This window comes from Oculina patagonica, chromosome 5 (assembly GCF_052425735.1).
Source record: "Oculina patagonica isolate OP01 chromosome 5, crgOcupat, whole genome shotgun sequence".
Taxonomy (NCBI): domain Eukaryota; kingdom Metazoa; phylum Cnidaria; class Anthozoa; order Scleractinia; family Oculinidae; genus Oculina; species Oculina patagonica.
In genome coordinates this window covers 21564988-21592516 of record NC_135762.1, presented here as the reverse complement: position 1 = coordinate 21592516, position 27529 = coordinate 21564988, and the positions used below count along the sequence as shown (strand labels likewise).

The following is a 27529-nucleotide window of genomic DNA, read 5'->3' as shown; positions in this document are numbered from 1 at the left end:
CATTTTACTTCCGCATCAGTCAAGTGATATTTAAAAAAACGTCCATGAGTTTGTTTATCCTTGCAAATTGCGAGCGTTATCCTGATTGGATAGCAAGCACTATGTCACATATCGTATCGTATCGTTTTGTTTATATAAGAGCGTAATAACCAATCACATCGCTCGTGTATTAATAAACAATAAACCAAGTCGTTCTTGAAGCTTAATGGATTAAATTTTCTTCAGTTATAAATGCGATGCTTCTTATTGATTCTTTACTCTTGATTCAACGCCTTGAGCGAAAAACCGGAAATCATCACTGGCGGAAATGACGTACGAACTGTTGTTCAGTGCTGCCCCAGGCCTCCTCCTTGAACACCTGCGACGATTGCCTGATTCTTTTTCACTGGAGATTTTGTCGATACGCAAAACATCTTGAAATGTTAGTGAAAAATATCGGCATGATCAGAATTTTTTATTCTCAGTTTTTGCTATTGTGTGATTCTACTGTCACTGAGTATCTCACACTGTTTTATTTGTGTCCTAGGTCGAAAGTAACTTTTAAAATTACGCTGACTTCGGATCCGAAATTACCATTCAAAGTGTAGGTGAAAGTAATTTTTATGCCGGTACAGTTAAAAACGATTACAAGCCTTTACATCGCTTCTAATATCCCTCTATCATTGTTTATTAACAGTCTCAGCGTCCCAGAAGGAACGCCGTTTACAGCAGTATTAAAATTCGCAGCGGAAGAAGTAAGTAAATTTTATGGCAGAACAGATCAGTAAAATCTCGTTGAAACAAGCTGTTTAATGTGATCTCGTGTTGACAAATATTGATCTATTTTATTGTCGTTTTTTATCGTTGTTTATAGTTCAAAGTACCCCCTGCTACAAGTGCAATAATTACAAACGGTGAGTCTTTTTTCTTTAATTATTATTATTTTTGTGGTTGGTATCGAAAATTTATATATTGATTGATCTTTCTTATATAAAGGAATTAAATTGTGGACGTGGTGTGCTTACTCTATTGAGAAGTATTATTGTTCTGTTTGAAGAATAAACTTCCTAAGTTCCCTTAGCCTGAAAAAAGGATTTCTCCCTATGCTTCTTTGCTTCCTCAATAAATTCATCCCACAACTTGAGTGATATCTGTAATGTATAAAAAGCTTCCTACTGATTCCAAGTTGAACATAGATCTGTGTAGTGACTCTGTTTGGCTGTTTGATTTGTTTGGATTTTCAAACATGAGTAACAACCAGCAACATTACATAGATCTCTGCATACTTATGACATCAGTCAGACATCAATCTGTACCAACTCTCCCAGATTATCCGGGAGTTTCTCGGATACAGACCGAATCTCCCGGTTTCCTGTATGGATCACCAATTCTCCCAGATATCAAATACAGTGCTTAAAATACAGCGGAACCCTGTTAATACGGACACCAATGGGGACATGACAAATCCCCGACCCCGTATTAACGGGGTGTCTGTATTAAGCGGGGTCTCAGAAAAAAGTCACGGGTACATGTTTTATCAACACAAGGACAATACAGTTTCTTTTGTAACTGAAACTCGGACCGTAACCGTTCTTAAACTCTAAACTTGTTTAAAAAAGACGCTAACTCTACTTTGCACTGAAGCTTTTAGCTTTCGACACAACCATGCGGACTAAAGATTGGACAAAACCTCTGCAAGTCACACTATTAAGCTACTCTTTGTTATAAAATCGCTTTAACTTGTCGAATTCTGTCATTATTTGACCAGGGTCCAATGTCTTCAAGTTACCAAATAATCGCGACAGTGAAAATTGACAGTGCACAGATAAAAAGTGTTAGTAAAGTGGGGTTGACACCATATGACAGTTTGTCACTCGGGACACGGAAAAGTGTCCGTATTAACGGGTCTCTGGTTAATTTAAAAGAAAATGTATGAGGTTTTCATCGGGACCAACGAAACTGTCCGTTATACCAGGGTGTCCGCATTTAGTGGGAGTCCGTTAAGCGGGGTTCCACTGTAGTGTTTTCACAGTTACATTGCCTGATTTTGGGCAATTTTTGAGGGAAAATTTTCAGGTCAAATCTTGGATACCACTTGAACCAGGGATGAACTGAGCATACTAAGTAAGATGTTGATTTACCAAGACCAAATGAAATTTCTTAGCACATTGTTTATACAGGTTTTGAAAAGTACGAAATTTATCACCAAAGATACTTGTGTTGATATTTAAACAAATTCTCCCCACTGGTGCAATTTGAAATACATGTAATTCAGTAGGGAGATTTTGGACACTGATAACAGTGTTTAATTGTTATAAAGCTATACCTTTTTATACAAAGTGATTTCAATAATAGGAAAACATAAGTTCTAGGTGTATAATTTGGTAGAAGGAATTTGCTAAACATAACATAACGGTAACCTAAGTAAAGGGACATGTATTTTCCGCCAGCAATACTGCTGGGGGAATGAGTACCCATTGATGGCGATACCCAGTCTGCAGAAACTGGCAGAGCAAGTGACTTTAGTCCCTGAAGTTATTTTAGCAAGGTTGTCTTGTTATGCCATGCTGGAGTGACTGTTTTTGATAAACTTATGAGCGCTTGTGATAGTTTTTGATTGGATAACGCTCAATTAAGCTCACGCTTTCAATCATTCTTCAATTTTTAGTTGCCAGGCTGGCGACTACGGTTTCAATTAAGTCCCCGGCTCCAAAATTTTGGTCGCCATGGCAACTAAAATGGTCTTAACTTGGATGGTTGTCAGTAGAGAGATATGCTGATCTTTTTTTGAATTTTTTTGTTTTTGGTAACAACCAATCGGAGACAGTACCCCCCCCAAAAAAAAAAACACTACACAGATATCTGTAGAACTATGTCTTCAGTATGGAATTTTTCAGGTGGAATCTCAGATATTTCTTGAGCAGGAGAACAATTTAGTGCCTGAAGAAAGACATCTTTTACTCAAGTTAATTTAGAATTATTTTTTTTCAGATGGTATTGGAATAAATCCCTCACAAAGTGCAGGTAAATAGAAGTCCTATTAAAATAAATGTGTTGTAAAATATATCAAACAAAAGAGACAGTGTTTCATCAGGATATCCAAACACCGAGAAGAGAGTTGAAAATACAATGTGCAGTAGAGTATTTTTGACGAAATTCAAGGTGTTTGGATAGTCCATGAAACACTGTCTTGAGTGTTTGATATATCTTCTCAATCAAAACAAAAACTATGGAGTAAACAGAGAAATAAAATCATAAAAATCTATGCTAATTAAGACCATGTATCCAAACCTCCTTCACAGTTATGATTTTCTTCGTTTTAACTCGGTGAAGTATTAATGAGTTTGAGAAGTTATTGGGTTTGAGAAGTTATTGGGCAAGATGCATTTTTCTCAAAATGCCTCTCTCCACCATAGTTCATAAATGGTAACTGACCAACTGCCAGTAGCCAGAGAAAGTACTTTGCCCTCTATCTTTCACACAAATATATAAATGGGTACTGAAAAATAAATTGCTGGAGTGAAACCTGTCCATTATGGATTTGCTTCACATCTAAGAGAGAAGCAATCTTTCTATTTTTCATAACAAGATGAAGACGTGGTCATGCACATATGTAATCTTTTATGCAAAATGCTGTTTCTTAGGTTTCTTCGACTTTGCAACTGTTTACACTTGCTGTGTGAATAACTGTGAAGCACATTTTCACTTGTATTAAGTGTTTATGCTTTGTTTAGCATGCGAGCAAGCTTTTAGGGGTGGCCAGTGGAGAGAGAGTGAGCTTGGGATAGACCTAAGCCTGACTCAGCCAAAATTTGGCTTATTAATTTAATTTGAAAGCTAAGTTATAGCTTTGTTTAGCATACACAGCCATGGAAAGAAAGATCAAGCTGGAGTTCAAATCTTAATTTTACAAACCAGTGATTCTGTATATTTGCTACTGAGACAGCAATGTCAATATTCTGTTTGTAAATTTTGAAATAAGTTTGGTTAATATTTGCTTTTGCCTTTATCTGCTCCACAGGAAATGTTTTCTTAAAACATGGATCAGAACTGAGGCTTATTCCAAGAGATCGTGTCGGCAGTTGGCTTATTACATGAGGCAGACGACATTGGATTTAGACTTGTTAATAACTGGAATTAAAACAATTTTACCTTCATTGACTGTTTGATTTTTGATTGGGGGGGGGGGGGAGAGGCTTTAATGCTCCTTGCTGCTGTGTGACTTACCCGAAATGCTCGATATAAAAGTGACAGGGGTGCTTGCATGCCAGAAATCTTCTTGAGGGAGCTCCTGGAAGGTTTCAGAATATCATTTTGTGGGCCAAGTTCAAATTAATTTTAGTCCTAAGAGGAACTAGCAAAACCACTGATATTTTCACAAATTTATTTATAATTTAGCAATAAAGATAATTTCATCATAAACGTCTCTGATAAGTATTTCCCGTCATATTTTCAGGTACCAGGATTTTATGACATCATAAAATGTTTAAAACTCAAGTGTAACTGCGAGCTGTTAGGTGAGTGGTTTCACTGCAAAGTTTTGGACATTATTTTTATGATGTCATTTCCTGGTCTATTAGACTGCAAAACAGTTGTATCTTTTGCGAACACACTCGGTCTTTGAACGAGAGGTCTGGAGCCAATGTAAAACGATTGGCGCTTCACACCTTCGATAAGTGTTTTTTCCAACATTTGCGGTCTAATGGTCTATAAGAGTGTAGACCATAGAAGAAGTTGTCTATCTGTTTTATCCATTTGACACTGAAAATTTACTGGTAAATTAGATGGAAAATCAGTACGAAATCATGTGAATGTACATCCCAAATCAGCCAAATGTTCCGGTTGACATTTCACAACTTGCTAGATTCTGTTTTTGGAAAAGTTGAGAAAATTTTTCTCAAATAAAATTATTTGCTTTATGTTGCGTAACAAGTTACTCCATTTTGCACACAAGAATTCTTCCAAATATTGTATAACTTTGTGGTGTAAGATAACTGCTTTCTCGGTATATACGGTATTACAGCAGTTACAGAGATTAAAAAAAGAAATGAACAACCTTTTAAGAAAGACATTTAATGTAGTATTTTCTTTTTATTAGTAAGAGAAGGATGTTTCAACAATGTTCTGATTAGTTGAAGGCTACTCAAACATGGTCCTAACATCATGTGCATTTAAAGAAGACAGTAAAGGACATTGCTATGCAATTAGATAAAATGATATATTGATTTGTTAGAATATGACAATTGGCGCTGGGCACGATAGTATGTTTATTGTTAAAAATATATACTTCTTCATCAAGAGAAGTTTGTTGAGATCTTGAAAGCCATGTTCACAGGCAGTCAATAACAATTGGCTACTGGCCAGCCCTTACTGAACTCCGTGTGTGACAAATGCAGACCTGCAAACTGGCACCCCAGTTTGCCTGAATAGCGTTCTAATTAGACTGAATAACGTCCAGTTAGCCTGTTTATGGTTAGCTCTCAATAATGGTAATGGTAGAAAGATGGATACTGAAAAGTCTGCTGGTCTGCCGTCTGTATTTGTTGCACTCCATACTGCCCCCCCCCCCCCCCCCCCCACCTGCTGGATAATCAAGACCCTGACAATCACAAAATCCAAATATAAAGGATGCACAATTCAGACCACAGAAAAAAGTCTGGATAAATGAAAAGTCTAAAAAAAAAAGGGTTGGATAATCCACAAATATAGAAAAGTAATGTGCTACCAAAGTTAGCCTGTGTAGCTGGTAGCATTTTTTACACAACAGCAAAACTGTTTCTGCCTCAAGCATCACCATTGACACACATACGTTTTGCTATCATGTACCAAAACCATCAACTACACAGGTTACATCATGGTAGATTGTTTTTCAATAACAAACTAAAATAAAGTTAAGATTTTTTTGCATTTTTTAATATACAGTATATCTGCTTCCTCCTCAAATCCAGCAAATTCAGTTTAATCTATTATTTTTGTTATTGTTACTTTTTAACTATCAATTTCATTCATAAATCCAGAAATATCAATGAAATTCCCACATGGATTAATAAAAATATTTTAAATGTTTGGTGCATTTGAATGATAATAATAAAAAATTATTACACCATTTATTCCGAATACCTCCTTAAAATTTTAATAACAACCAATTTTCTACTTTAGTTATAAATTGTGATGGAGGTACCGGTAATTGCAAGTTGAAGTTGATCTCTAGCTTATATACACATGATTTTGTGAAAATTTTAAATTGAAGACATTGTAACAATTATTATCATTTTGTCACAATGGTTATTTTCTAAGTGTTGGTAAATATCCTGTCCTTGAGTGTTAGTCATCCTGAAATGGAAATCGTAGAGAAAAGAACATCAGACTAAGTCAACATAGAACTTGCACTTTAGCAAAAACAAGTTAAACAAAAGTTTGATAGTACGGTAATTAAGAAATCTCTTTCATACCCATTCATCATCATCCACTCCTTCTTGAAGATCTTGCGGCAAGGGGTCGTCATCATAATTCCTTAATTTCTCAACCATGGAGCTTAACAACTGAAAACAAAAAAACAATAGGATTCAAACACTCAAACAAAATTTTAACTAAACATTTATAACATTCAATGTAAAAATATCGATCATATGAGCATAAAGTTAAGAGCAAACTGTAATAGCTCTTTCAGATTTTATGGGGGAGGGGGGGGGTGTACTCTGGAAAATTTTGAAGGGGATGTGCTGCTGGGCTCTATTTTAGAGCATGTTTAGGTGCATTTAATTTTTTGCAACCTGGATTAGACCCCTAAAATGCCTCCTAAACTTGCTGTTCTCCAGAAATGTTTGAGGTTCTTTTAATTCTAGGTGTCAAGACTTAGTTTTTAATACATGAGCAGTTTTCCAGTAAATGACACCCTATTGTAGATGAAAACTCCCTGATTTCTGTATACTATCCCACACACAACTGTTTGAAAACCATAATCTTCATGGTGGCACACAGCTGTAAAGGTCTTGTACATGAGAGTCCCCCCTCCCCTCCCCCAACCTGGGGTATTAGTTTCTTGGAACATCCCTTTTGTAGGCACAGAATTAGTGTTCGCCTGCAAACGCAGACGCATTTCCGACTGTCGTTTCTCTTGGGAGGTCAAGAGCCAGACTAAAGAAATTCGTTAAAAGATGGATCCACTAATGGTAAAGTGGTAGATGCATAAACTGGGAAGAAAACTTACCTCCTCTTTCATCTGCTCAGTGGACTTAACTTCTTCCAACTCATGGTGACTATCATACTTCCTGGCAATAGGTGCTTCTTTAGGTACTTTGCTCACTGAAAAAATTTTACAAAGAATTTTATCTAACTATATTACTGCAAAACAAATATCATTTCACCTCATTTTTTGACTTTTTGACTTTTTTGTTATTGCTTAAAATATCTGTGTGCAATGTCTTTTATTGTCATGTTTCTCAAGGATTAATGTTACATCTAACAAAATTTATAAAATTGGTACTTTGAAGAAAGAGTGATTTTCTGCACAGCGCCACACATAACTACTGTAGACTACACTCCCTCCCTAACAAAAGCTACGAAAATATAGTTTTTGATAGGAATGGAAAGTGGTCCAAAGTATAGTGACACAAATCAACAGTGGCTTGAATGATGAATCAGGTTTTTTTTTAGTAATTTACAGTCTGGTTTATCCTGTGGATATATACCAGTTATGCAACGCTTTCGAGTGGTATACTATGGAATATCCCACAAGTCACTTGTATTTTCTTGGTATACACACGAGCCTTTAGGCGAGTGAGTATTAAGTGACAAGTGGGATATTCCATAGTATACCACGAGTTTTATACCATGCCATAGAAAATACGCTTACTAAATTTTGTCGAGAATACAATCGCAGCGCACGATGGGAAGGTTGGGTGAATACCGTCGAATATACAACGGCTTTCCTGTATTCTGATTGGCTGTATTTTCTATGGCATGGTATAAATCTATATATAACAGCCCTTTCAAAACAGCTTTCAGTACTTTTTAGCTCTTATACTTTGATATTTTCTGGAACAACCCATTACAGTTATCTTTAAGTTCTTAACAGGTTTTGAAATACCAGTACTACTTGCAAATATTTTAATTTGTACAAATGGCTTTTGGAAATAAAGGCTCTACATCATCAGCCCCCTCCCCTGGGGTGGGGTACTCCCAAAATTTTGTACAGGGGTGCGCCACTGAGTCTCTGAGACCCTGGACCTGTTCCAGAGAAAAAAGGCTGAATTTGCGACCCTGTTCCAGACATACATTGGAAATATAGGTACCCTGTTCCAGACAATATGCAACACTGGAGAACATCAAAAAGTGTTCACTTGTCTTCGTCTGTGGCTTAAAGACAAAAGGACGAAGGGAGCAGAGTTTCGTAGTTATACTTGATCGTGCTTAATCAGGAAAATCGACCCTGTTCCAGAGAGAAAGGCTGAATTCTATACCCCGTTCCAGAGTCAGGGAGGCAAAAAAGTATACCCTGTTGAGCGGCACATACCCGTATAGCCCATAAATGGGAGTACCCCCCACCTAGGCATCAGCCAAAGGATAGATGCATAAAAACAGACATCAAGTTGCTAATTTTATTATTTCTGAAAGTCTTACATGGTTTCATGTCACTTGGTCTAAGTGACATCTTTCTCTGTGTTCCATTGTCACCAGCAAACCACTGATCTCTAGTCAATGCAGGCTCCCACCATACTCTGGTGTCTGGGAAGAGGTCATCTTGAAAATACTCAGTCTAATAAATTATACAGGGAATCATTATTACAGGAGTGTATAAAAAAAGAGACCTTTAGGGACCGTTCATTTTTTATGGGGTAGGGGGGGCTGGGACCCCCCTTCTTCATCGAAAATTTTTTCCTGGCCCCCCCTCGAAATCCAATTTTCTTTTCGATGACCCCCCCCCAAAAAAAAAAAATAAGAACAACAACAATACTCAAGTGAAATTAAAATTTATCAAGCGTTATCACTAAAGAATGTATTAGTTGTTCAGTCATAATAACAGGTAAACTACATGTACATTCCTCCATAAAGCTGACACTGCCTTGACCAGGAAAATTTGAATTTTCAGAACCACAGGAATGTTATTTTGGGCATTCTGGCAAGACTTTTAACTAATACAGAAGCCCCTATTACAGCACTTAAAAGTATAATTATTTTCAGTAACCCCCCCGTACTGACCATATTTTTTTGCCTGGCCCCCCCTTTGAAGCCATATTTTTTCGCATGGCCCCCCTCAAATCCCACCAGCCCCCCTTCCTCGTAAAAAATGAACGGACCCTTATGACTACAACTTCAATTTATGAACAGAGATTTCCCGATAGGTTGTGCATGTCCTTGTCTAAACATAACTCACTGTACTTCATTTGAAAAACACCCATACTCGGCATAAGGGACTTAGATTTTTTTTGTCCCACGCTTGTGACAATGTTACAGAAATTACATCTTTCTAAATAGTTGTCAACATTTTTTACTTTGTGAATTCTTATAAACTGCTGTTTTCTGTCATTTGTACAAAAAATAATGAAGATCCAAAGCCACCAGTATGAGCTTTTCAGGCATGTCAATAAATGCACAATGACTTCTTCGGAGTGCTGTTGTTGTTATCAAAAAACTCTTCCAAGCAGATCCCCACCAGATATCAATAAAATTATTATCAATATTGATTTTTTTTTGCACAAGCATATTTGCAAGAAATAAGAATGAGCACAAGATCAGGGGGTACTAACCTTCACTCGAGGAACCTGAAACATGATCAAGTCTATTGACGTCTTATTCAGCTTGACAGCTCTAGCAAACTCCACTTCTTTTATGTTACATACAGTCTTTGGTAGGAAAGCCACTGCCTGTATAAACAAAGTGACACAAAGAGGAAAGTAATAGACTTTATAAATGACTGTATAACTGCATAGTCATGCACTGTAACACAAAAACAGCCTTGCTTGCCATACAGGGTAGAGGAAATAAGAAAACTGAAGCAATTGAAAAGTATTTTCCTCAGAAGTTAGATTGAAAACTACTTCTTGTGCTGTTTTAGCATTTTCTTTGTCCCATGCTTGTGTCAAGTTGAATACTGTTATCACTGGATTATAGGCACATTACCTGGTAAGGTTCTTTTGTCCTATAGTGTGACAATTCAAAGATATGAGGTGGTTCTTCGCTGATTTCATAAGCAAAAACTGTAGTTTCACCCTGAAAAATTAAATCACAAGCATTGTCAGTGAACCCACTCATCATCGGCAGTGATTAATTCCTTCCTTCCTTTACCTAATTTCACAACAAATTCAAACAGGTGACTTATTCAAAGTGATGGCCCTGATTACCACATAACTTACAAAATAATACCTAACTGTCAATTTACTGGGAGCCAAACTCTCCCATGTTAAATTGCAAAGATATGTTGCCATGCAGTTATAGTCTGACTGTGTCTGTTTTGTTTGGGGGGGGGGGGGAGAAGAGAGAGGGGAGGAGCAGCAAAAGAGGATCTGTCAGCCATAAAATCCTAGCTGCTGGTAACGGAGCAACAGTAAATAAATCATTAAATTTTTAAACCTTAGCAGAGAGAAATAGGGTGGAAGAATCTTCATCGTAGAAAGGTATCAATGTAGCTGGAGCGACGTTTATCTCCACAGTTGACAATGCTTCAGACAGATCACCACTGTCATAAACACTGATGGTTCTCATGCTTGATCTAGGGAACAAAAAATACACTATAAAATTATTCCTTTGAATAACTACAGAGCAGCTGTTAATGAAAGACCCCCTTATAAACCAACCAAATCGAAAAAGTAATAAATACTTCATTCATGACCACTCCCTGAGTGAGGCTTTTCAGGGCCAATGTGAATAAACCCTGAAACAAATATTTTGAGTGAACATAACATGGCTAAATATCCCAACTGACAAGAGGCAGACCGGTTGACTATTTACAAACATAGCCAAGGAATTGAACTGGGGACTACTGAGAATAACACCGACCAGCAGAAAGCACAGGATTCGAACCCACGACCTGCAGTTTTCAAGTCCAGTGCTCTAATCACTCTGCCACGCTGCCTCCCTAAAACTGACACCTATATCCAGTGCACCTGATCATATGAGCTCAGCTATTTGCTCTGGTTCCTACAAGCATGTCACACAGCTTTACAACTGTGCCTTTCTATAACACACCAATTTTAAAGTTCAAAGCCTATTAACGATTACTGCATTTTACACCTCAATCTGTCAATCATAACAAATATAACGAAAAAATCAACAGATCCTGATGTCATGCAAATTAAATTAAAGCAAACAACTACCGGTACATAAAATAGGTAAATCATTTGAAAAATGCAAGAAAACACTTTTATCCCTTGTAGGAAAAACACCATTTAATTGGCAAGAGAAAAACAATAAAAATCACCTGCCAAATCCTGAAACAATCAACCAGTCTCCATTTGGACCACCCCACACAACACGGGCACCACGACTCCCTTCAGGACCTGGGCCTGTCTAAAACAATGTACTAATGGTCAAGCAGTGAGGCTGGGGGATACAGTCGTCTAATGTAAGAATGCATATAGGACTCAAAGTCAAGGCTGCAAATTATTAATAATTATTTTCTGCTGAAAGGAAATATGTCCAACTAAGTCACCATTTTGTTTAAACAAAACAAAAATATGGTTGGACATGACATAACATTTAACTTTATTTTTAATTCCAAATTGCTGCAATTAACATAAAAGTACATTCAAGAGCATATTGCTCAAGCTAGACGTACATGTAAATTTATCTGACATATAAATAAGTTATTAAAAATTGGCCAGATTGAGGTCCCACTACAGTTGGAATTTTGCCAGACATGATCAAATTTTGATCAGCTATTGTCCGATGACCCCACTGCTATTTGCAGGTCTGGGTTCAAGACCTTATTTGCAGGTCTGGGTTCAACAAGCTCTGACCTGGATCATTTTGTTCTGTTCATGAGCAAGACACTTTATTTTTACTCTTGCAGTGCCTCTCTTTCCTATTATGAGCATAAATAAAATGGGTACTAGGATTTCAACTGATGGAATTGCTGGAGGGGAACCCGATTTAGATTAACATACCCAGGAGGAGTAGGAATTACTCCTCATCTGTAAATTCTATCTTAATTCTAACTGTGTGGGTCACGACCCAACAAATGACTCATATTCATGAAACAATGAGAGGTGGCAGGGTGCAAAAAGGATTTTGGACATAACCCTTTGTGTAAGGTGATGGTAAGATTTGAGTGTGTACAATATGCAAGCCAGTGAGGCATGCAAGGCATGCGAGCCAGAAATCCCAAATCCCAATAAAGGGTTAACCACAAGCTACCTTAACTAGTTGTAGGCTAACCAGAGTGCTATTTAGGCTAACCAATGTGTTATTTAGGCTAACCAGAATGGTGCATGTGACTCTTATGACTCGCGATCCATGTGAGCAAGAAATCCCTAATGCCAATAATAATAAAGGCTAATGCAAGCTACCTAAGCTAACTGTAGGCTAACCAGAGTGCTAATTAGACTAACCTGAGTGATATTAAGGCTAACCAATGTATTATGTAGGCTAACCGAAATGGCTCGCATGACTTGCTGGCTCACACAGGCAATTGGTTAATTACCCGTAAGATTCCCTAGTCCTAAGGTAACTTCTATTGCTAGGAAAAGTAAACTTTACTTGCACTATGCTAGTGAAGGTCTTAATATGCTAGCCCAGAAGAATTAAATCTACCCTCATGGTAACAATCCTGCCGCGATTTACGCTTATTTAGCGCTATTTAAAGTAAAATAAACTCAAAACAAGCAAGGTTTCGCTTGATTTATTACATTAAATATGTGTGTTTTCGCTGGTTATTGTTCATGGAAACAAAAGGATTCTTTTGTTCCGTCTTCCAGAAAAGAAAGCCGCTTATAAATTCTGAGTTTTTTGCATACTTTATTTCTCGAAAACGAAGCGTAAACCAGCGAAAAAACTTCAGAACAATGTTCCTCGTGTAAAAGGAAGTTGGCATGCCAAAATTCAGCCATTTTTGAGCACTTTCAAAAATGGCCAAAAAACCAATGTGCGTTTCTTGCCCTTACCCCTTCAATTTCTTGGACTACAGCCTTGGTGTAGATTGGATTACTTGAAAACTTCTCTGAAGTTCTCTCAAGTGAACATACCTTTATAGGAGAAACTTGTGATCTCGGGTCAAATATTCTGACTTTGTTGTCCCTTGATACAGTGGCCAGCTTAGTTCCATCAGTTTTCCAACACAAGCTGAACACCTGAAGTCACATTAATTTCAAAATTTATAACAGAATTTGCTGCTACTGTTTTAAAAACTAACTTAAGGTACTGGTTTTTGCAGAAGACTGAAAGAAATACAAGGCAATATGTAAAGAGAATATTCATTAAAGTAGTCTAGTTTTGGGATAGAAGAGTCACAACCCAGTTACAATATTGTGAACTTCATAGTACCTTATGGAAGTATTTTAATTTTTCAGTTTCAATTGCCATATTTGATGCAAAAACAAACTTCAATTTTACTACTTATATATACATGAGTAAGACCCGACGTCTTACAAACCTTGTTTATGTGAACACCAATTTCTTTTATCCTGAGAAAAACCTCTGTCAGTTCTCTCTCCATAATTGAAGGCCAGGGATGCGTGCATTAAGGCCAAAAGTGACTCCTGATCTAATATGAAATTCTCCCTTTGATTTACAAGCATACACAGGGTAAATTAGAAGGAGAATCTAGCAATGTATCAGAAGTCACTTGGGTCAATTGGTTGAGGATTGAATTTCAGAGTTCGCATATCACTGAATACTGCAATAAAGTTTCACTATTACCTGGGAATGTTAATACATTAACAATAAGCCACTATCAACAAATCATAGCAAATGTGTTTCCAACCTGTTCAGTGTGTCCATTTAGAGTGATCAAGTCTCTAGCTTTGTCAATGTCCCATATTTTGACTGTATTATCCAGAGCTGATGATGCCAGCACGCCTCTTGCCGTGGGATGATACCTGACTATGTTTGGTTTGTCAGAGTGACCTGCAACATAACAATAAACAAAAACGTACAATAAGTGTATAAAGAAAAATTTAAATCCCTCCCAGAGTAGAATACCCCTATTTATAATGCCCTTACACATAACCCCCCTGGTAAACAACTCCCCCTTTTTATAGTTGCCTTGTAGGTAACATCCTAATGCATAGTCTTCTGTTAAAAATACTACGAACCAGTGTATAATCTCCTGAAGATACCTGGTAATATCCTTGTGGAGTGCCCCATTAGAGCCATATTTATAATGCTCCTGTTGATAATACCTTTGTTTATCATCTGGCACCCCATATTTAATTATACCTCCAGATACAACCCTTCTCTAGGGGTCATGAATGGTCCCCCAAGATGTCGCAGTGGCAGTGCTCGCAAAATTAAGCTTCTGCTCACAATGCTCGCAAAATTTTAGTGGGTGCTCGTTTACTCGTGCTCGCACATTTTTACAAGTGCTCGCATGCTCGGTATTTTAGTGGGGTAGTTTTTTGAAAGTGCTCGTTGCTCGCAAGGCTAACTTTTTTCAGTGCTCGTGCTCGCAAAGAAAAACGCTGTGCTCGCAAAGGCCATTCGACACCCCTTTCTCTTGCTAACACCTCCTTATTTGATGGATACACTTGCCTAGAGAACAATATATATTAACACTCTGAGCTCAAAACAACATAAACTGTGTTTACATTGTGTTGTGGATCAAATTTGTTTTTGGTTTTAAATCTTGAAAGGCTTCACCAGTTTGATTCTTATTTTTCTTTCTTTTATTACGATAATGGGAATGAGACAGAGGAAAACAAAAATAAAGCTGTTTTGAAAAAAAAAATAAAATTGCAAAACCAAATCTAAATTACATCACTGCAATTTTATTCCTTTACAAAAGTAAGCACAAAGTTGTCCATTCAAGTTGGGAATGGATATGTTATGGGTTGACAAGTTCCTCTTACAGTCAAACCTTTTTAAAACAGACACCTACGTAATTCAAAGGGAAGACTGTTCGTATTATGGAAGCCGGCGTCCCTATTACAGAGGTAGATTTTATATGAATTTTGGTCTTCTGAACTGTTTGTTATAGGGAGGTGTCCATATTATGGAGGTCATCTGTACTGAATGGGTTGACTTTTTCATTTTAAATAATATTATTAAAAAATCGCCCCTACATTCTTAGACTGGATAAGTCTCAAGTTTGTCAATTGTGGTTCGTTTTAGCTTTCCTCCAAACCTGACCATCATTGTTTCTTTTTTATTTATTATTATATAAACATCATTCAGTGAAATATCAGAAATCGATATTAAGTCGAAATCGATATTAAGTCGAAACATCTTCGGATCTTCCTCGGCAATCTTCGAAAATTATCGGAAATTTACAGAAAAAGTTCGGAAAATTTCGTAAAACCTTCGGACACCATTTTGCAAATCTTCGGAAATCTTCGGAAAATGGTCGGTAATCTTCGGAAAATCGTCAAAAACATCGTAATTAGTAGGTTTATATAATAAACAGAATATTACATGGTTGCTTGGAGATATGATATTAATCTTCACGTGTTCAAATCGATATCCCACTCGTTCGCTGCGCTCACTCGTGCCGATATTGATTTGAACACTCGAAGATAAATTTCATATCTCCGCGCAACCATGTAATATCCTGTATTTATTACCTTTGTGGTGTTTTCCTACATAATTAAACTGATATAGTAAAAGTATTCAAGGTTCAATTTGAAAGTACTTTTCCATGACTCACAAAAAAACATAGGCACGCTACGCGTGCAGGAGTTATTTTTTCAATTTATGGGGTGGCTTGGGGTGAAACTGGGTGATTGTCCTGTTGGGATGGTTTATGCCATGAGTTGAGCTATTTGTGTATGGCGCCCCACGGAGTCACTTTTTTGCACAAAGTTTGCTTGCAAACAAAATAGTTTTTACATGCATTTTGATACATCAGAACTGTTTTATTTAATACGGAAATTTTCATCATTTAATTAAAAAACAAAACTAATTCAATTGTCAAAATGTCACAAAATGGCACGTTCTTATTCTGTTTAAAGCGGTTATTTTGTTGCTAGCTTTGTAGCAACCGTAACGGGTTACTTTTGTTTGTTACGGAATACTTTTGGCTTTTTGCCAAACACTGTAACATGATACAGTTGTTTTTCTCACTTTTGTAACATGATACCTTTTTTTTTTAAACGAACGTAACACGATACCCTTGTTTTTCTCGAAAAAGCCACGTCTCCATATAGACATTGAACGAAAAGTACTATAATAAACGAAGTAATAAACGAATCAAATAAAAAAACCACTCTCTTCGGAAAAGTTCTTTAAAGCGCAGTACACCTGGAGTATTTGTTTCCTGTCAAAACTGTTCAACAAAGATTTTCGTTCATTCACAACGTAAATTGTATTCAACAAACAAGAACTAATTGAGTTATCAAGTTGTCACGAAATGGCACGCTCTTATTCTGTTTTTGCTATCGATCGTAGTTGCTTTTAACAGTAAAGTTACTTGTACCGGTTCAATGTTTGAACGAAATGTTAAATGTTAAATGTTTGAACGAAATGTTTTACTGTTGATTTCATTTTACTTTGGCCGCCCGCTTTGCGAAGTTTGTTGGGAAATTGGAAACTTTGTTATGAAGTTGCCAATTACGGTGCGAGTTTGCGAATCAAATTGCAAACATCGATACAAATTTCCCGACTTCGGCCCGACTGAACTTTCCAAGTTTGGTAGTTGAGGAGAAACAAGACATGTTGCTCGAAAGTCATGCCGATTTCTGAACTCGAAGATTTTAGAACTTGTCAAGGAAAGTAGCTTGAAGTGCAAGACAACGTTTCGCATCAGCGATCACGCAAGTGATTTGCCGATAAATAAATATCATGCATGTAGAAATTTGGTCAAATTTTACCTTTTTTGTATGAAAACACATATTTAACGATTTATGTGAGGCATAATCTTCACTGTCTTCAATTTCAAGTCTTCTGCGTTTGTAAAACCGGATGAAACTGGATGGTTTACACATAATTATGTAAAATTGATTTTAATCGAAGCCGACGCGACGCGACGCGACAGGGAAGACTAATTTGTTCGAGACAACACGTTTACGGCTCGCTGAACATAAAAGTTTTTTATTTTTATGACATTTGTTTCCAACAGTTTAGCGTAGATAAGCCCTTTTTGATAACATAACTACAGACTGAAGGATTTAATAAATTCGGGCCGAAGTTGGGAACTTTGTATCGAAGCTCACAATTTGATTTGCAAACTACGAATACGTTTCAAATCCATGATAATTTACAACTCACCAATTAATCTTTCAACGAAAACGAACTGCGACACGCTGCGACACATAATTTCGTCAGATTACTTCGCCTTTATAAACTGCAATTTGATTGGTTTTGATAGTACCTGAAATCTGATTGGTGTGACAAACAAACATACTTCACTGACCCACTGAGTCATGGAACATCGCGCCGACTAAAGAGCTATTTTGAAAAAATAACTCAATGAGTCAACATTTCATATTTGTTTTTCTTCAGGAAATGAACATGAAGTCATACTGATGTATGCAAAGCGAGCTACTACATTTTGCTATTAAAAAATATCTTATGGAAAGACTATTTTAATTACCTGCTAAATAGAAACATTTTTTTATTTTTGTGTTTTTCCAGGTATAATATTTTTAGAAGGCGAAATAAAACAGAACCCAACATTACTATGTGAAAGAAAAAACACTGAAGAAAACACGTATTGCCTTTGACAAAGTAGTCACAAATGAACTAGCTTTAAAACATCTGTGCTGAATAATTACTTTTTCATCAGCATCAGTGATTGCAAGCTTTCCAGCAGCAACTACACTAAAAAAGCCATTATTTCAAGTTTTAATAACTACAAAAGTTTAAATTACAGAATTCAAAATTAACAGCTGGTAGGGCTGTAAATTAAAGCTGGTTAAACAGAGGAAATGTCTTAGCTGTTTTAACTTCCTTTTCAAGCCAAGAAAGTCAGAAACAACACACAAAATGTGACTTACATGAAATTTATATGTACCAAGTTTTCTTCAATTTAATGGAAGGCCATTTTTAAAAAGTAGCTACATGTGTTTTCTGCTGTAAATGGATTCACTGTCCAATCAAAGGGCACTTCGAGCCAGCTCATTCTTCTGCCTTTTTTCGGGGGAGGGGGAGGGGGGTAGGGTTTGGGAGTGGTGGTGGGTAATGAAAATGTACTGGTACAGTCCACTTAAGTCAAGTACAGTCCCCTGTAAAGTCAAAATCAGATACGCATGTGAAAAGAAATAAAATCACAATTTCACATCTTCTAAAAATGGTGCAACGTGAATCTAGTTGCCGAGCTGTTTAGACCTTAGGGACCCTAAACGTATTTTCACATATTTTAACACGCGCTGACACAAACGATCAAGTCCATTGAGGCAGCCGGAAGTAATTTTACATGGCCCCATTCCCCGCTACGTAAAAGTCCACAAGCAGTTATTTAAAAAAAAGAAATAGCATTTTGTTTCCGGATCGCGGAACGACAAGCATAATAAAAATATAGATCATAAGAAGAGAAGATCATAGGTCGAGAATCAGTATTACGCGGGGAGGAATTGCAAAACAGTCAAGTTTTTTGCATGCATGCAGATTCCTTTACCCTTCCGTGCCAGCAAACACGAGACATTAGAAGACATCCAGTCTTGTTTGCTCTTCTAAGCGCTATTATTGATGGAAAATGTACAAAGTCAACAACAACATAGACAGAAAAGCTAGAATATTTACATAACAATTAAAAACGGAAAGGGCTTTGCACAATATTTTTCACCAATACATCGCTTTAATCGATCTTAGAAGGATCGCAGTCGTTTGGTATTTCTATTGTGTAATTAAACTACAAAGCTTTTCGTCTTCTTGACAAATATAATTTCGATATTTGAAGAACATGTTTTTACTGCTAAAACGTGTGGACATTGTGGTTACGAGCTTTCTTCTGGTTGGATAGTGTGTAAATAGTTCACATCTTCCACGAAGCTCAGATACACATGTGAAAAGAAACGAAATGAATATTTGTTACCGTTTTAGATTACTGAATTGCGTTTTGAATTACCTTTCTGTCAGCACGCATCTACCGGGCAGTGACAATCATTGTTCATAGATTGAGCAGCGAATGAAATTTGAGAGAAAGATGCGCACGAAAACGTCGTGAAAAACGAATGACGTGAGTCACGGGAAATGAGATGACGTGACAGGAGACAAAAACGTGCTGCTCGGATGTCGTGTTTTTATCAGTGAGCTTTATAAACGTTTATTAGAACACGTCATATGGCAAGCGTAACTCCATAGTAAAAGTTAAAAATAAGTTCCATGAAGAAATCTTGGTGTGATATCTCTAGATTTTTACCGACCTAATTAAATGTAGATGTAGATGCAGAATCTCAACAACGGGAGAGGGGTAGCGTAAAAATTTACTTCCAGCTGCCTGGCGGGACTTCATTGCGTGTAACAGCCCACGTTAAAATGAACCTTGATTACGTGTGTCACCACATGATAAAATAAACCCCCAGGTTGTCAACATTTCGACTTTGTGATACACGTTTCCTTCTTTAAAAGTTCCGAAATTGTGAATTGATGTAAATTTATTTATTACACTATAAAATGATTTAATTTCTTTTCACATTTGTATCTGAGCTTCATTGAAGTTATTTTAACGTTACTTAGGGGGGAGGGGTAGCATGTAACATTACTTCCGTTGTACAACTTCCGTCCACACATTTTTTGCCCACGCGCTGGTCGACTTCCGCTTCCGTCCACATCTGATCCACTATAATACTCATTCTTTGAGAATGAGCTAATATACATTTGATACATTTTCGGCGACGTGCGCAGATCGTGCATTTCTAAAAAGAGAGTTGACGTAACTTTATTTTTGGTTCATTGTGCACGTACAGAAATGCGTGCGGGGTCGCGTGCGGGTGAACTTCAGCTGCGTCACGTCATGAGCCAAAACCAACTCTACTTCAAACGTACCAAAAAAATTCCATTGAATGTTTTTTTAGATCGCTCTTTATACTTTCTGTTGGACATAGACAGATTGGGGTCGAGGACATGTTGAGGGGTCTCAGAAAAGAAACAAAATGAAAATATACATTTGATAATTTTTTGAAATAACGACACGTGCGGGTCGTAGTCGACGTAGCTTTATTTTTGGTTCATTGTAGACCAGTAGTTCCGAAATTGTCATTTGATGTTAATTTATTTATTACACTATACAATGATTTAATTTCTTTTCACATTTGCATCTGAGCTTCACTGAAGTTATTTTTGGCGTTACTAAGGGGACAGGGGTAGCATATAAAATTACTTCCGTTCTACAACTTCCGTCCACACAATTTTTGTACACGCACACTTCCGTCAACATCTGTATCACTTCCGTCCACACAATTTTTGTACACGCAGACTTCCGTCAACATCTGTATCACTCTATTACTCATTCTGAAGAATGAGCTAAAAAATGCAGATGCTGTAAGCATACAATTTTTTTGTCTTAGCTTAATTCTGTTTTTTTTTTGTCTTAGTTTAATTCTGTTTTTTTTTTTTTTTGTCTTAGCTTAATTCTGTTTTTTTTTTTTTGTCTTAGTTTAATTCTGTTTTTTTTTTTTTTTTGTCTTAGCTTAATTCTGTTTTTTTTTTTTTTTTTTTTGTCTTAGTTTAATTCTGTTACGCCAATGTTCCAGAGGATGTCAATAATGCAAAACATCAAGTGAACATTGTTTTTCAGAGGCAAACTGTTTACAGGTTTAGCTTCAGCTTTGTAAAGTTGTATGACAACCTTATTTCTTACATCATTGTCCAAAATGGAATATCAAGTGGTGCATGCATAATTTATACAATGTAGCTAGATCATCATTGAACATCTATGGTTGTTTTTATAAATTAATTGTCTTTTAATTATATCAACATAAAATGAGTATGCCATCGCAATTAAACTGCTGCCAGTTCACAAATAAAACAGGAATAATCTCACCTGCCTTGCATTGAAAAATATTGTTCCCAGGTAAGGAAAAAACAGATTGTTTGATTCCTTACATTCAAAAAGCTATACCTATAGCACAGAATTGGATTGAAAATTCTCGTAGTAAAAGAGGTTTTTCTCTAGAACTCTAACAAAAGCTTGTCAAAAACAGGTAATTTTGTGACGCATAAACTTAAATTTTCAATAGATCCAAGGGTCCAATCCTACTTGAATAGATCTTTCAAAGAACAAGCAAAATAATATGACTGACAACTTGGCAAGCATCCTGTTTTTCTTGGCTATTCCATTTTATTTCTTTGAACTGGATTGTGCGCAAGACACCAGCAATGCACACCACGACAAATTATCTTTTGGTAAGCCTGGCTGTTGCCGATGTTATCACCATTGCGCTTGGACCAATATATACATCTTCTCTCAAAATTGGATCTCTAAGTAATGGACTTGGCAATTGTGTATGCAAGCTCAGTGCTTTCATGGATATCTCTGTAGCAGTTTCATCATTCACTCTAACTGTCCTAGCAGTTGAAAGATATCATGCTTTGTTGAAACCTTTAAGAACAAGACTACAGCTAACTGAAGACAACATCAAGCAAGCTATTGCCCTGACTTGGATCATAAGTTTTATCATTTGTTTGCCAGCCACCATTCTTATTGAATGGAGGGAGTCCCTTTCAACATGCGTTGGTCCATTTACCTTACACATGAATAAGGCTAGCAAAATTCAATTGATCATAGAAACACTATTCAGTACTTATCTCCCACTGACTGTTGTGACTTATTGCTATGGATCCTTAATAAAAGGTCTGTACATTACCAACACGATTTGCGCAGAGCCCGTCACAAGTGAAGAAAGTGGCTCAGAGAAAAAGAAACTTGTGATCACATGTATCTTAGCAACTGCCGGATTGTTTATATGTTTAGTACCAATTGTAGTTTTCTATACATTTGTAGTACCAAAACCTGATGAACAGGTGGATTTGAAATTGTATTCTGATCTTTCCGCAGTGTTTAGTTTTCTGTTTCTATTTAGTCTGTGTTTTAACCCAGTGCTATATGCTTTTCAAAGTACAAGCTTCCGGGATGGGTTTAAGCGCATCATATTTGGTTGCAGACGTAACCAAAATAACAATGTAATTGAGCTGCAAAGAAACTACCTAAATAACTGAAGCATGGTTTTTAACACCATGTAAAACAAATGTGTTGTATTCATTGATGTGATTATTTAGTGACATAATTATATATTTCCTTTTTGTGTTTTCTTGTTTTAAAAAATCTTGTCTTGTCTTGAAGTTTACAATATAAAAAAATATTGAACTGGCTCAATACTGATGTTGTCGATAAAAACTGTTCTATATATTATCTTCTGGCACATTTCAATCTGAAGAACATGTAAGCAGAATATCAATAAAGCATTCATCAAGAAAGGTGAAAAGAACACTTAACGATTTGATATACTAGACAATTTGATTGTTCATTCTTTGAACTTCGGAATCACTTCTTGGTATTTCACACTTTTGTTCACATTTAAATAATGATCTGCAGTTACCAGTACATGTAATCAAATAGGAGTTTGCAGGGTGACCCTATTCAGCGGAATGGCAGAATGACGGAACGGCACGGCAGAATGGCAGAATATCCTAAAACGCGAAATGACGGAATATTCTAAAACGCGGAATTGTGAAACATTAAAAAAGAAGCAACAACAGCAACAAAAACAAACAAACAAAAGGAAATTATATTACTGCTAACCTAAGTTAAGAATGATTTAGGTACTTTCACTTGTGGGTATTCATTGCCGTGACAGAAAAACCAACCTGTTTACAGCGGCTGCTAGCAGTAGAAAACCAGTAAACAGTAAATGTATCCCATAAACAAAGGGTTCTTTATATTTCTTCTTAATCCTTCGAGGACGTCGATCTTGAGCCGGGATTTCGAGGTAGGATACTCAAGTGATCGAGTGAGGATTTCGTTAATTTACAGAGTTCTCGTCCCGTTCGACTGAGACACTGAAACATATAAAGTCGAAGAACGTTAACGAAGCCGTTAGAGAGACGCGTCCGCAGAAAACAAGATGGGTCCGCAGAAAGCGACAGCCTCGACAGACCAGAGACAGGGCACTGATGCAGCCTCTGTGACAAAGACTGTCACTCCCGTATCGGCCTCGGCAGCCACAGACCCCGGTGCTCCAGCCAAGCAGACAACTACGATGCTACCCATGGTCAACCTTAACCGACGGATGCCTGTTATTATTAGAAAGACAATGAAAGGGCCTGAAATTTACTGAGTTCGTACTGAGAAATTAAAAAAGGAAACCCACAACAAGGGATTTCCAGATGGTCACCCATCTAAGTACTAACCCCGCCCAACAGGGCTTAACATTGGTGATCAGACGACAACCAGTGCTTTCGTTGTAGTATCAGTCCCAGACGAAGCAAAGAGTTACAAGAGTCCCCTCTAGGGGGCGGGGAAAGAGAGACCCTGGGAACAAGGTTGTCAGTCCACCCCTCCATCCTTCCATCCATTAACAAAATTATTGTTAGATTTTTAAAAAGATTTTGTAAGTGATACTATAGCCAAATACTTTCAACTAACCTTTTAAAACCACAGATGGAGTGTTAATAACTTCTGTTAAGCCGCCATCGGGAACTTCCCATATACTAACAAAACCACTTTCACAAGCTGAAAGATAAACAACAGTTCAGTTGAGATGAAAGGGCAACTTACTGATTGACTGCTTAGCTTTTGTGGTTTTGTTGGCCTTTCAGTTGCCTTTGTCCCTGTTGAAAAAGTTTCCATTGTAACGTCAAGGAAAGTGGTCTTTTTATACCGGTAATTGTAAGTGTCCATTGCTGCAGGGAACGCCATGTATTTTTTTCAGTTTTGTAGTTTTTTTTTTGCTTAGCGTCCTTTAAATGAAAGATGTTTTTCTAGTCTATCAGCTTAGTATTATCAAAACATTTGGGGTAAAAGGTATGTAATGGTATTACAGGTGGTAGACGTATCATGCTTCCTCAAAGCCAAAGTTGGCCAGTTTCAAATTTTGTATGAAAACTAGATATCTATCTTTGCTCTCTCCATTCACTTGATGAGCTTCTTTGTAACATTAAAAATTGTGAGAATAGAATAGTCACACTTAAAATATTATCATTTAATCATTCCAGCCTAAACTGTTTTGATTTACAGTTGAAAATGCTTGACATCACCAGAACTATTTTTGTTTTAGCTCACCAGTTGCCAGTCGCTGTTTATTAAAAGGGTCCATTTGATAATCCATGATACCACTACCACACTGAATGACAGGTAACCCTGAATCTGGCAGTCGACATGGTTTGTTGAGCTGAAATAAAGGAAACATTGATCAGGCTATTATTACAAAATTTACAGGGAAAACAATTACTTTGGTTTGCGGCAGGTACGCTTGTGGTTAGTGCTATGCACACATGATACAGCCTGACAGTCCATGCTTGGGTATTGTCCCTGCAATCAAGACTTGTTTATGTCCTATCAAACACTCAGCTAAATGTAAATTGGTTAAAAAACAGATTGATGAGGCAATGTGATTGTTAATTTAAATTTTGGGTAGCAAATTGCAGTGGAACAGCATGCAAACCAGAAGAAGGTAAAAGAAAAATGTTGAGCACTAGTCAAACAATGCTACAGAAATCTGAGTTAAGAGCAGACTAATCATGAATGTACCAAGATCTTTTATCACTGGCAAAAAACATCAACTGAAAATGGACTTGATCCAATATTCTCTTTCAACAACTGCTGGGAGAAGAGTATAGACAACTGATTCAGATTATTCATCTTGCTAGTGATAATTATAGAGGGTTGGAGGAGGCTTGCATTCACCTACACTGCAACCAGGTAATGATGATGATGATGATGATGATCTGATGATATTTTCTCCCAAAGATTGTGAAGATCTGAGTATGATATTAAAAGTAGCCAATGAACCCAGATGGCTTATCAATGAGCCTAAGTAATTTCCAGTCTTTGATTTGGTTCAAAGAAATTAAATCATTGAACTCATTCTTTCCATGTATGTAACACCAATAAATATAGATTACTATGTGCACCGTTAAAATACAGAAGATACAGCTTGAGAAATACTTACAGGGACTACAGCAATCTGTCCGCCAGGTCCTGACAAAGGAAAAGCAGCAAACTCGTCATTGACTTGAAATCCATCACAGTCTCCTGGCATAGAAATGCTCAAGTTTCGCACATTCTCTATGTTATGGCTTTTGTGCATGGGTGTGCCATGAAGGTGTCTGAACTTAGATGAGCGCACACCAGTAAATGCCTTTATTGGTCTCGCAGGAGCTTCTGTCACAGGTTCACTAGCTGGAGTTGGTTGAGCAGCTGCTTTCTGAGTGACTTTGGAGGTTGTCTCTGGTGGCAACTTTTTGGGCTCTGCTGTTGACTGTTTAAACACAAAGATTGTCAATAATATACTATCTCCTTCTTTTCGTGTGGGAGGTCCAGTTATGCTGTGGTTCAGTTTTACTCTTGGTACAATTTGGTCCTTTCCTTTGTTTCCCTTATTATAGGAAATTAACGCTTTTGTTAATTAAGGTATTTGAAATTAACACGACTTAAATTAACGCGAATTGAAGGAAAAATTACTTCCCAATAAAGGAAATTAACGCGAAAGAGGGGGGAACATTTCAAAATGAAGGAAATTAATGCGACGTACACAACAGGAACAAGTTTATTTCAACACTTGTAGCCGTGTAATCTTAAACGAAAACAATGTTCGTGCTACTTTTCCCACTTTAAGCATTCTTCACAGTATCATTGATAGTGGCAGATAAATTATGCTTTTTCCTTGGAGTCAAGAACATCTGGACTGTAGCGAAAAATTGGGGCCAAAATAATGGAAATTAACGTCATGGAAATTAATGCTCCACTTAATTAACGGCGCGGAAATTAACGTTAACAAAAATTAACGCCACTTAAATTAACACGAAAGTTTTAAATTCGCGTTAATTTTGACATGTTAATTTCCTATAATAAGGTATATTCATTATAATATAATTATTACCATACACCAGAACAAAGGAAAACACCAAATTGTACCAAGGGTAAAATCGAACGCCAACAGTTACAACGTGTAGTACATTGCACTCCAGATTAAGAGATCTGAATTAAGATGGGCTTGAGTGCCTGTGTTGTGTTTTTGGGCAAGATACACTTTACTCTCACAGTGTCTTTGATCATTTACAATATAAACAAGTAACCAGCAAATTTTGGAGGCAAGCAGATGAAATGGTGAGTGTACTCTATAATGGACTAGCATCCCATCCAGGGGGGAAATTAAGTAATACTCACATAATTGCTTCATGTTATAGAGACTGGAGTTCAGCTTCAACACTTACAAGACTTCAGGTTTTACCTTCTTTTGACATATAATTAAAAATGAAAACAATTCTGACACTGAGTCGTAAGTAATTTAAGTAATTTAGTTGAAACTCACATTATGTAATAAGGTCCCTCCGTGAATAGAGTAAAACCTTTATCTATAAGTAGCACAAGTTTTATTTGGCAAAAGTTAAATTGAAGGAGTCTAAGCCTTGCTTGAAAAATTTACTATTCTTTCACAGTTTCTTGCTATTCACAAATTTGCCATCACTTGAAATCCTCAGATCACTTTGTAGTTTATTTGTATCCTTTCTTGGTTCCATGTTCTTCTTTTGTCTATGACTTGCATTCTTGACTTAGGAGATGATTTCTGCTCAGGTTGTTGAAATTCTAGTTGCCAACAACAGTCTTTTTCAGGACTACTCCCCCACCCAGGTCATCAAAAGTGCAACCAAAACTGTCATATTGCCAGAAAAGAAAGAACAAAAAATAAATAAAGTTGTACCTTTGCTGATGGTACACTTGGTTTCTGAGCTTCTACAGCAGGTTTTGGCTTCAGTGTAGGTTTCTCTGGTTTCTCTTGCAATGCTTTTAGTTGTGCATGTCGCTTTGATGGATCAAGAGAAACCCTCTTCATCTGCAAACAAACAAGTTGTTGATAGAAGCATCACTGTTATTTCACATAATACTTTTGATTTCCATCAAAGGAAGAGGTCAAAGATGACATTCTGTCTGTAACAGGTGTAAGGTGACGTTGTCTAGTGGATATGAGAAACTTAGAGCCCTAGGTGGACTTTGTTACTGTAATTTGAAAGTAAAGTTCTAACAGCTCCTCATCCCCACCCCTGAACAAAAACCGTCAACCAACAATTGGCAAACTGTTGGACTACATATAATTATGTTTATTAGTGAAATGGACTCACTACACTCAGGTATGCGCACTTTGCTCATCTCCAGACTGAGGCAACACACCAGCCTAGCAGTGGACAGCTGTTTCATCCTCTTTGGGACTCGTCAGCACTCCGTAAGGTATGGTGGTAATGGGAGAAAAGTTATTATTTCTCCAGGTGGATCTCTGGAGACAAGTCACCAGTAGTCTTAAGACTA

The 27529-nt window shown here is 37.0% G+C and overlaps 3 protein-coding genes across 3 annotated transcripts in view; 2 read left to right on the top strand and 1 right to left on the bottom strand.

Annotated features, from left to right (window-relative positions):
- Window positions 1-321: 321 nt before the first annotated feature.
- Window positions 322-4136, top strand: LOC144653271 (ubiquitin-fold modifier 1). Its single transcript, XM_078513226.1, has 6 exons — window positions 322-421; window positions 527-583; window positions 677-734; window positions 854-893; window positions 2971-3003; window positions 4001-4136. Coding segments are annotated over exons 1-6 (267 nt in total). The 5' UTR covers window positions 322-419; the 3' UTR covers window positions 4078-4136.
- A 213-nt stretch (window positions 4137-4349) lies between these two features.
- LOC144653263 (coronin-7-like) overlaps window positions 4350-27529 on the bottom strand; it is a 39142-nt gene continuing 15962 nt past the window's right edge. Inside the window, exons 16-30 of the mRNA XM_078513216.1 lie at window positions 26928-27059; window positions 25176-25484; window positions 24287-24395; window positions 23651-23737; window positions 13898-14040; window positions 13161-13265; window positions 11399-11487; window positions 10552-10690; window positions 10102-10191; window positions 9729-9845; window positions 8602-8737; window positions 7190-7284; window positions 6432-6521; window positions 5172-6312; window positions 4350-5035 (exon numbers count right to left, since the gene is read on the bottom strand). Coding sequence (XP_078369342.1) covers window positions 6304-6312; window positions 6432-6521; window positions 7190-7284; window positions 8602-8737; window positions 9729-9845; window positions 10102-10191; window positions 10552-10690; window positions 11399-11487; window positions 13161-13265; window positions 13898-14040; window positions 23651-23737; window positions 24287-24395; window positions 25176-25484; window positions 26928-27059 — 1650 coding nt within the window. The 3' untranslated portion in view covers window positions 4350-5035; window positions 5172-6303. The remainder of the gene's footprint in view (window positions 5036-5171; window positions 6313-6431; window positions 6522-7189; window positions 7285-8601; window positions 8738-9728; window positions 9846-10101; window positions 10192-10551; window positions 10691-11398; window positions 11488-13160; window positions 13266-13897; window positions 14041-23650; window positions 23738-24286; window positions 24396-25175; window positions 25485-26927; window positions 27060-27529) is intronic.
- Window positions 21322-22224, top strand: LOC144654093 (substance-P receptor-like). Its single transcript, XM_078514200.1, has one exon. The coding sequence runs from the start codon at window positions 21385-21387 to the stop codon at window positions 22222-22224; it is 840 nt and encodes a 279-aa protein (XP_078370326.1). The 5' UTR covers window positions 21322-21384.

What these genes read in the sequence shown, in the direction of transcription:
- LOC144653271 (XM_078513226.1), top strand. An exon ending in AAGTGCAATAATTACAAACG is followed by an intron (nt 894 to 2,970) that starts GTGAGTCTTTTT and finishes ATTTTTTTTCAG; the next exon opens with ATGGTATTGGAATAAATCCC. An exon ending in AAATCCCTCACAAAGTGCAG is followed by an intron (nt 3,004 to 4,000) that starts GTAAATAGAAGT and finishes TCTGCTCCACAG; the next exon opens with GAAATGTTTTCTTAAAACAT.
- LOC144654093 (XM_078514200.1), top strand. Translation starts at nt 21,385, where the DNA reads ATGCACACCACGACAAATTATCTTTTGGTAAGCCTGGCTGTTGCCGAT.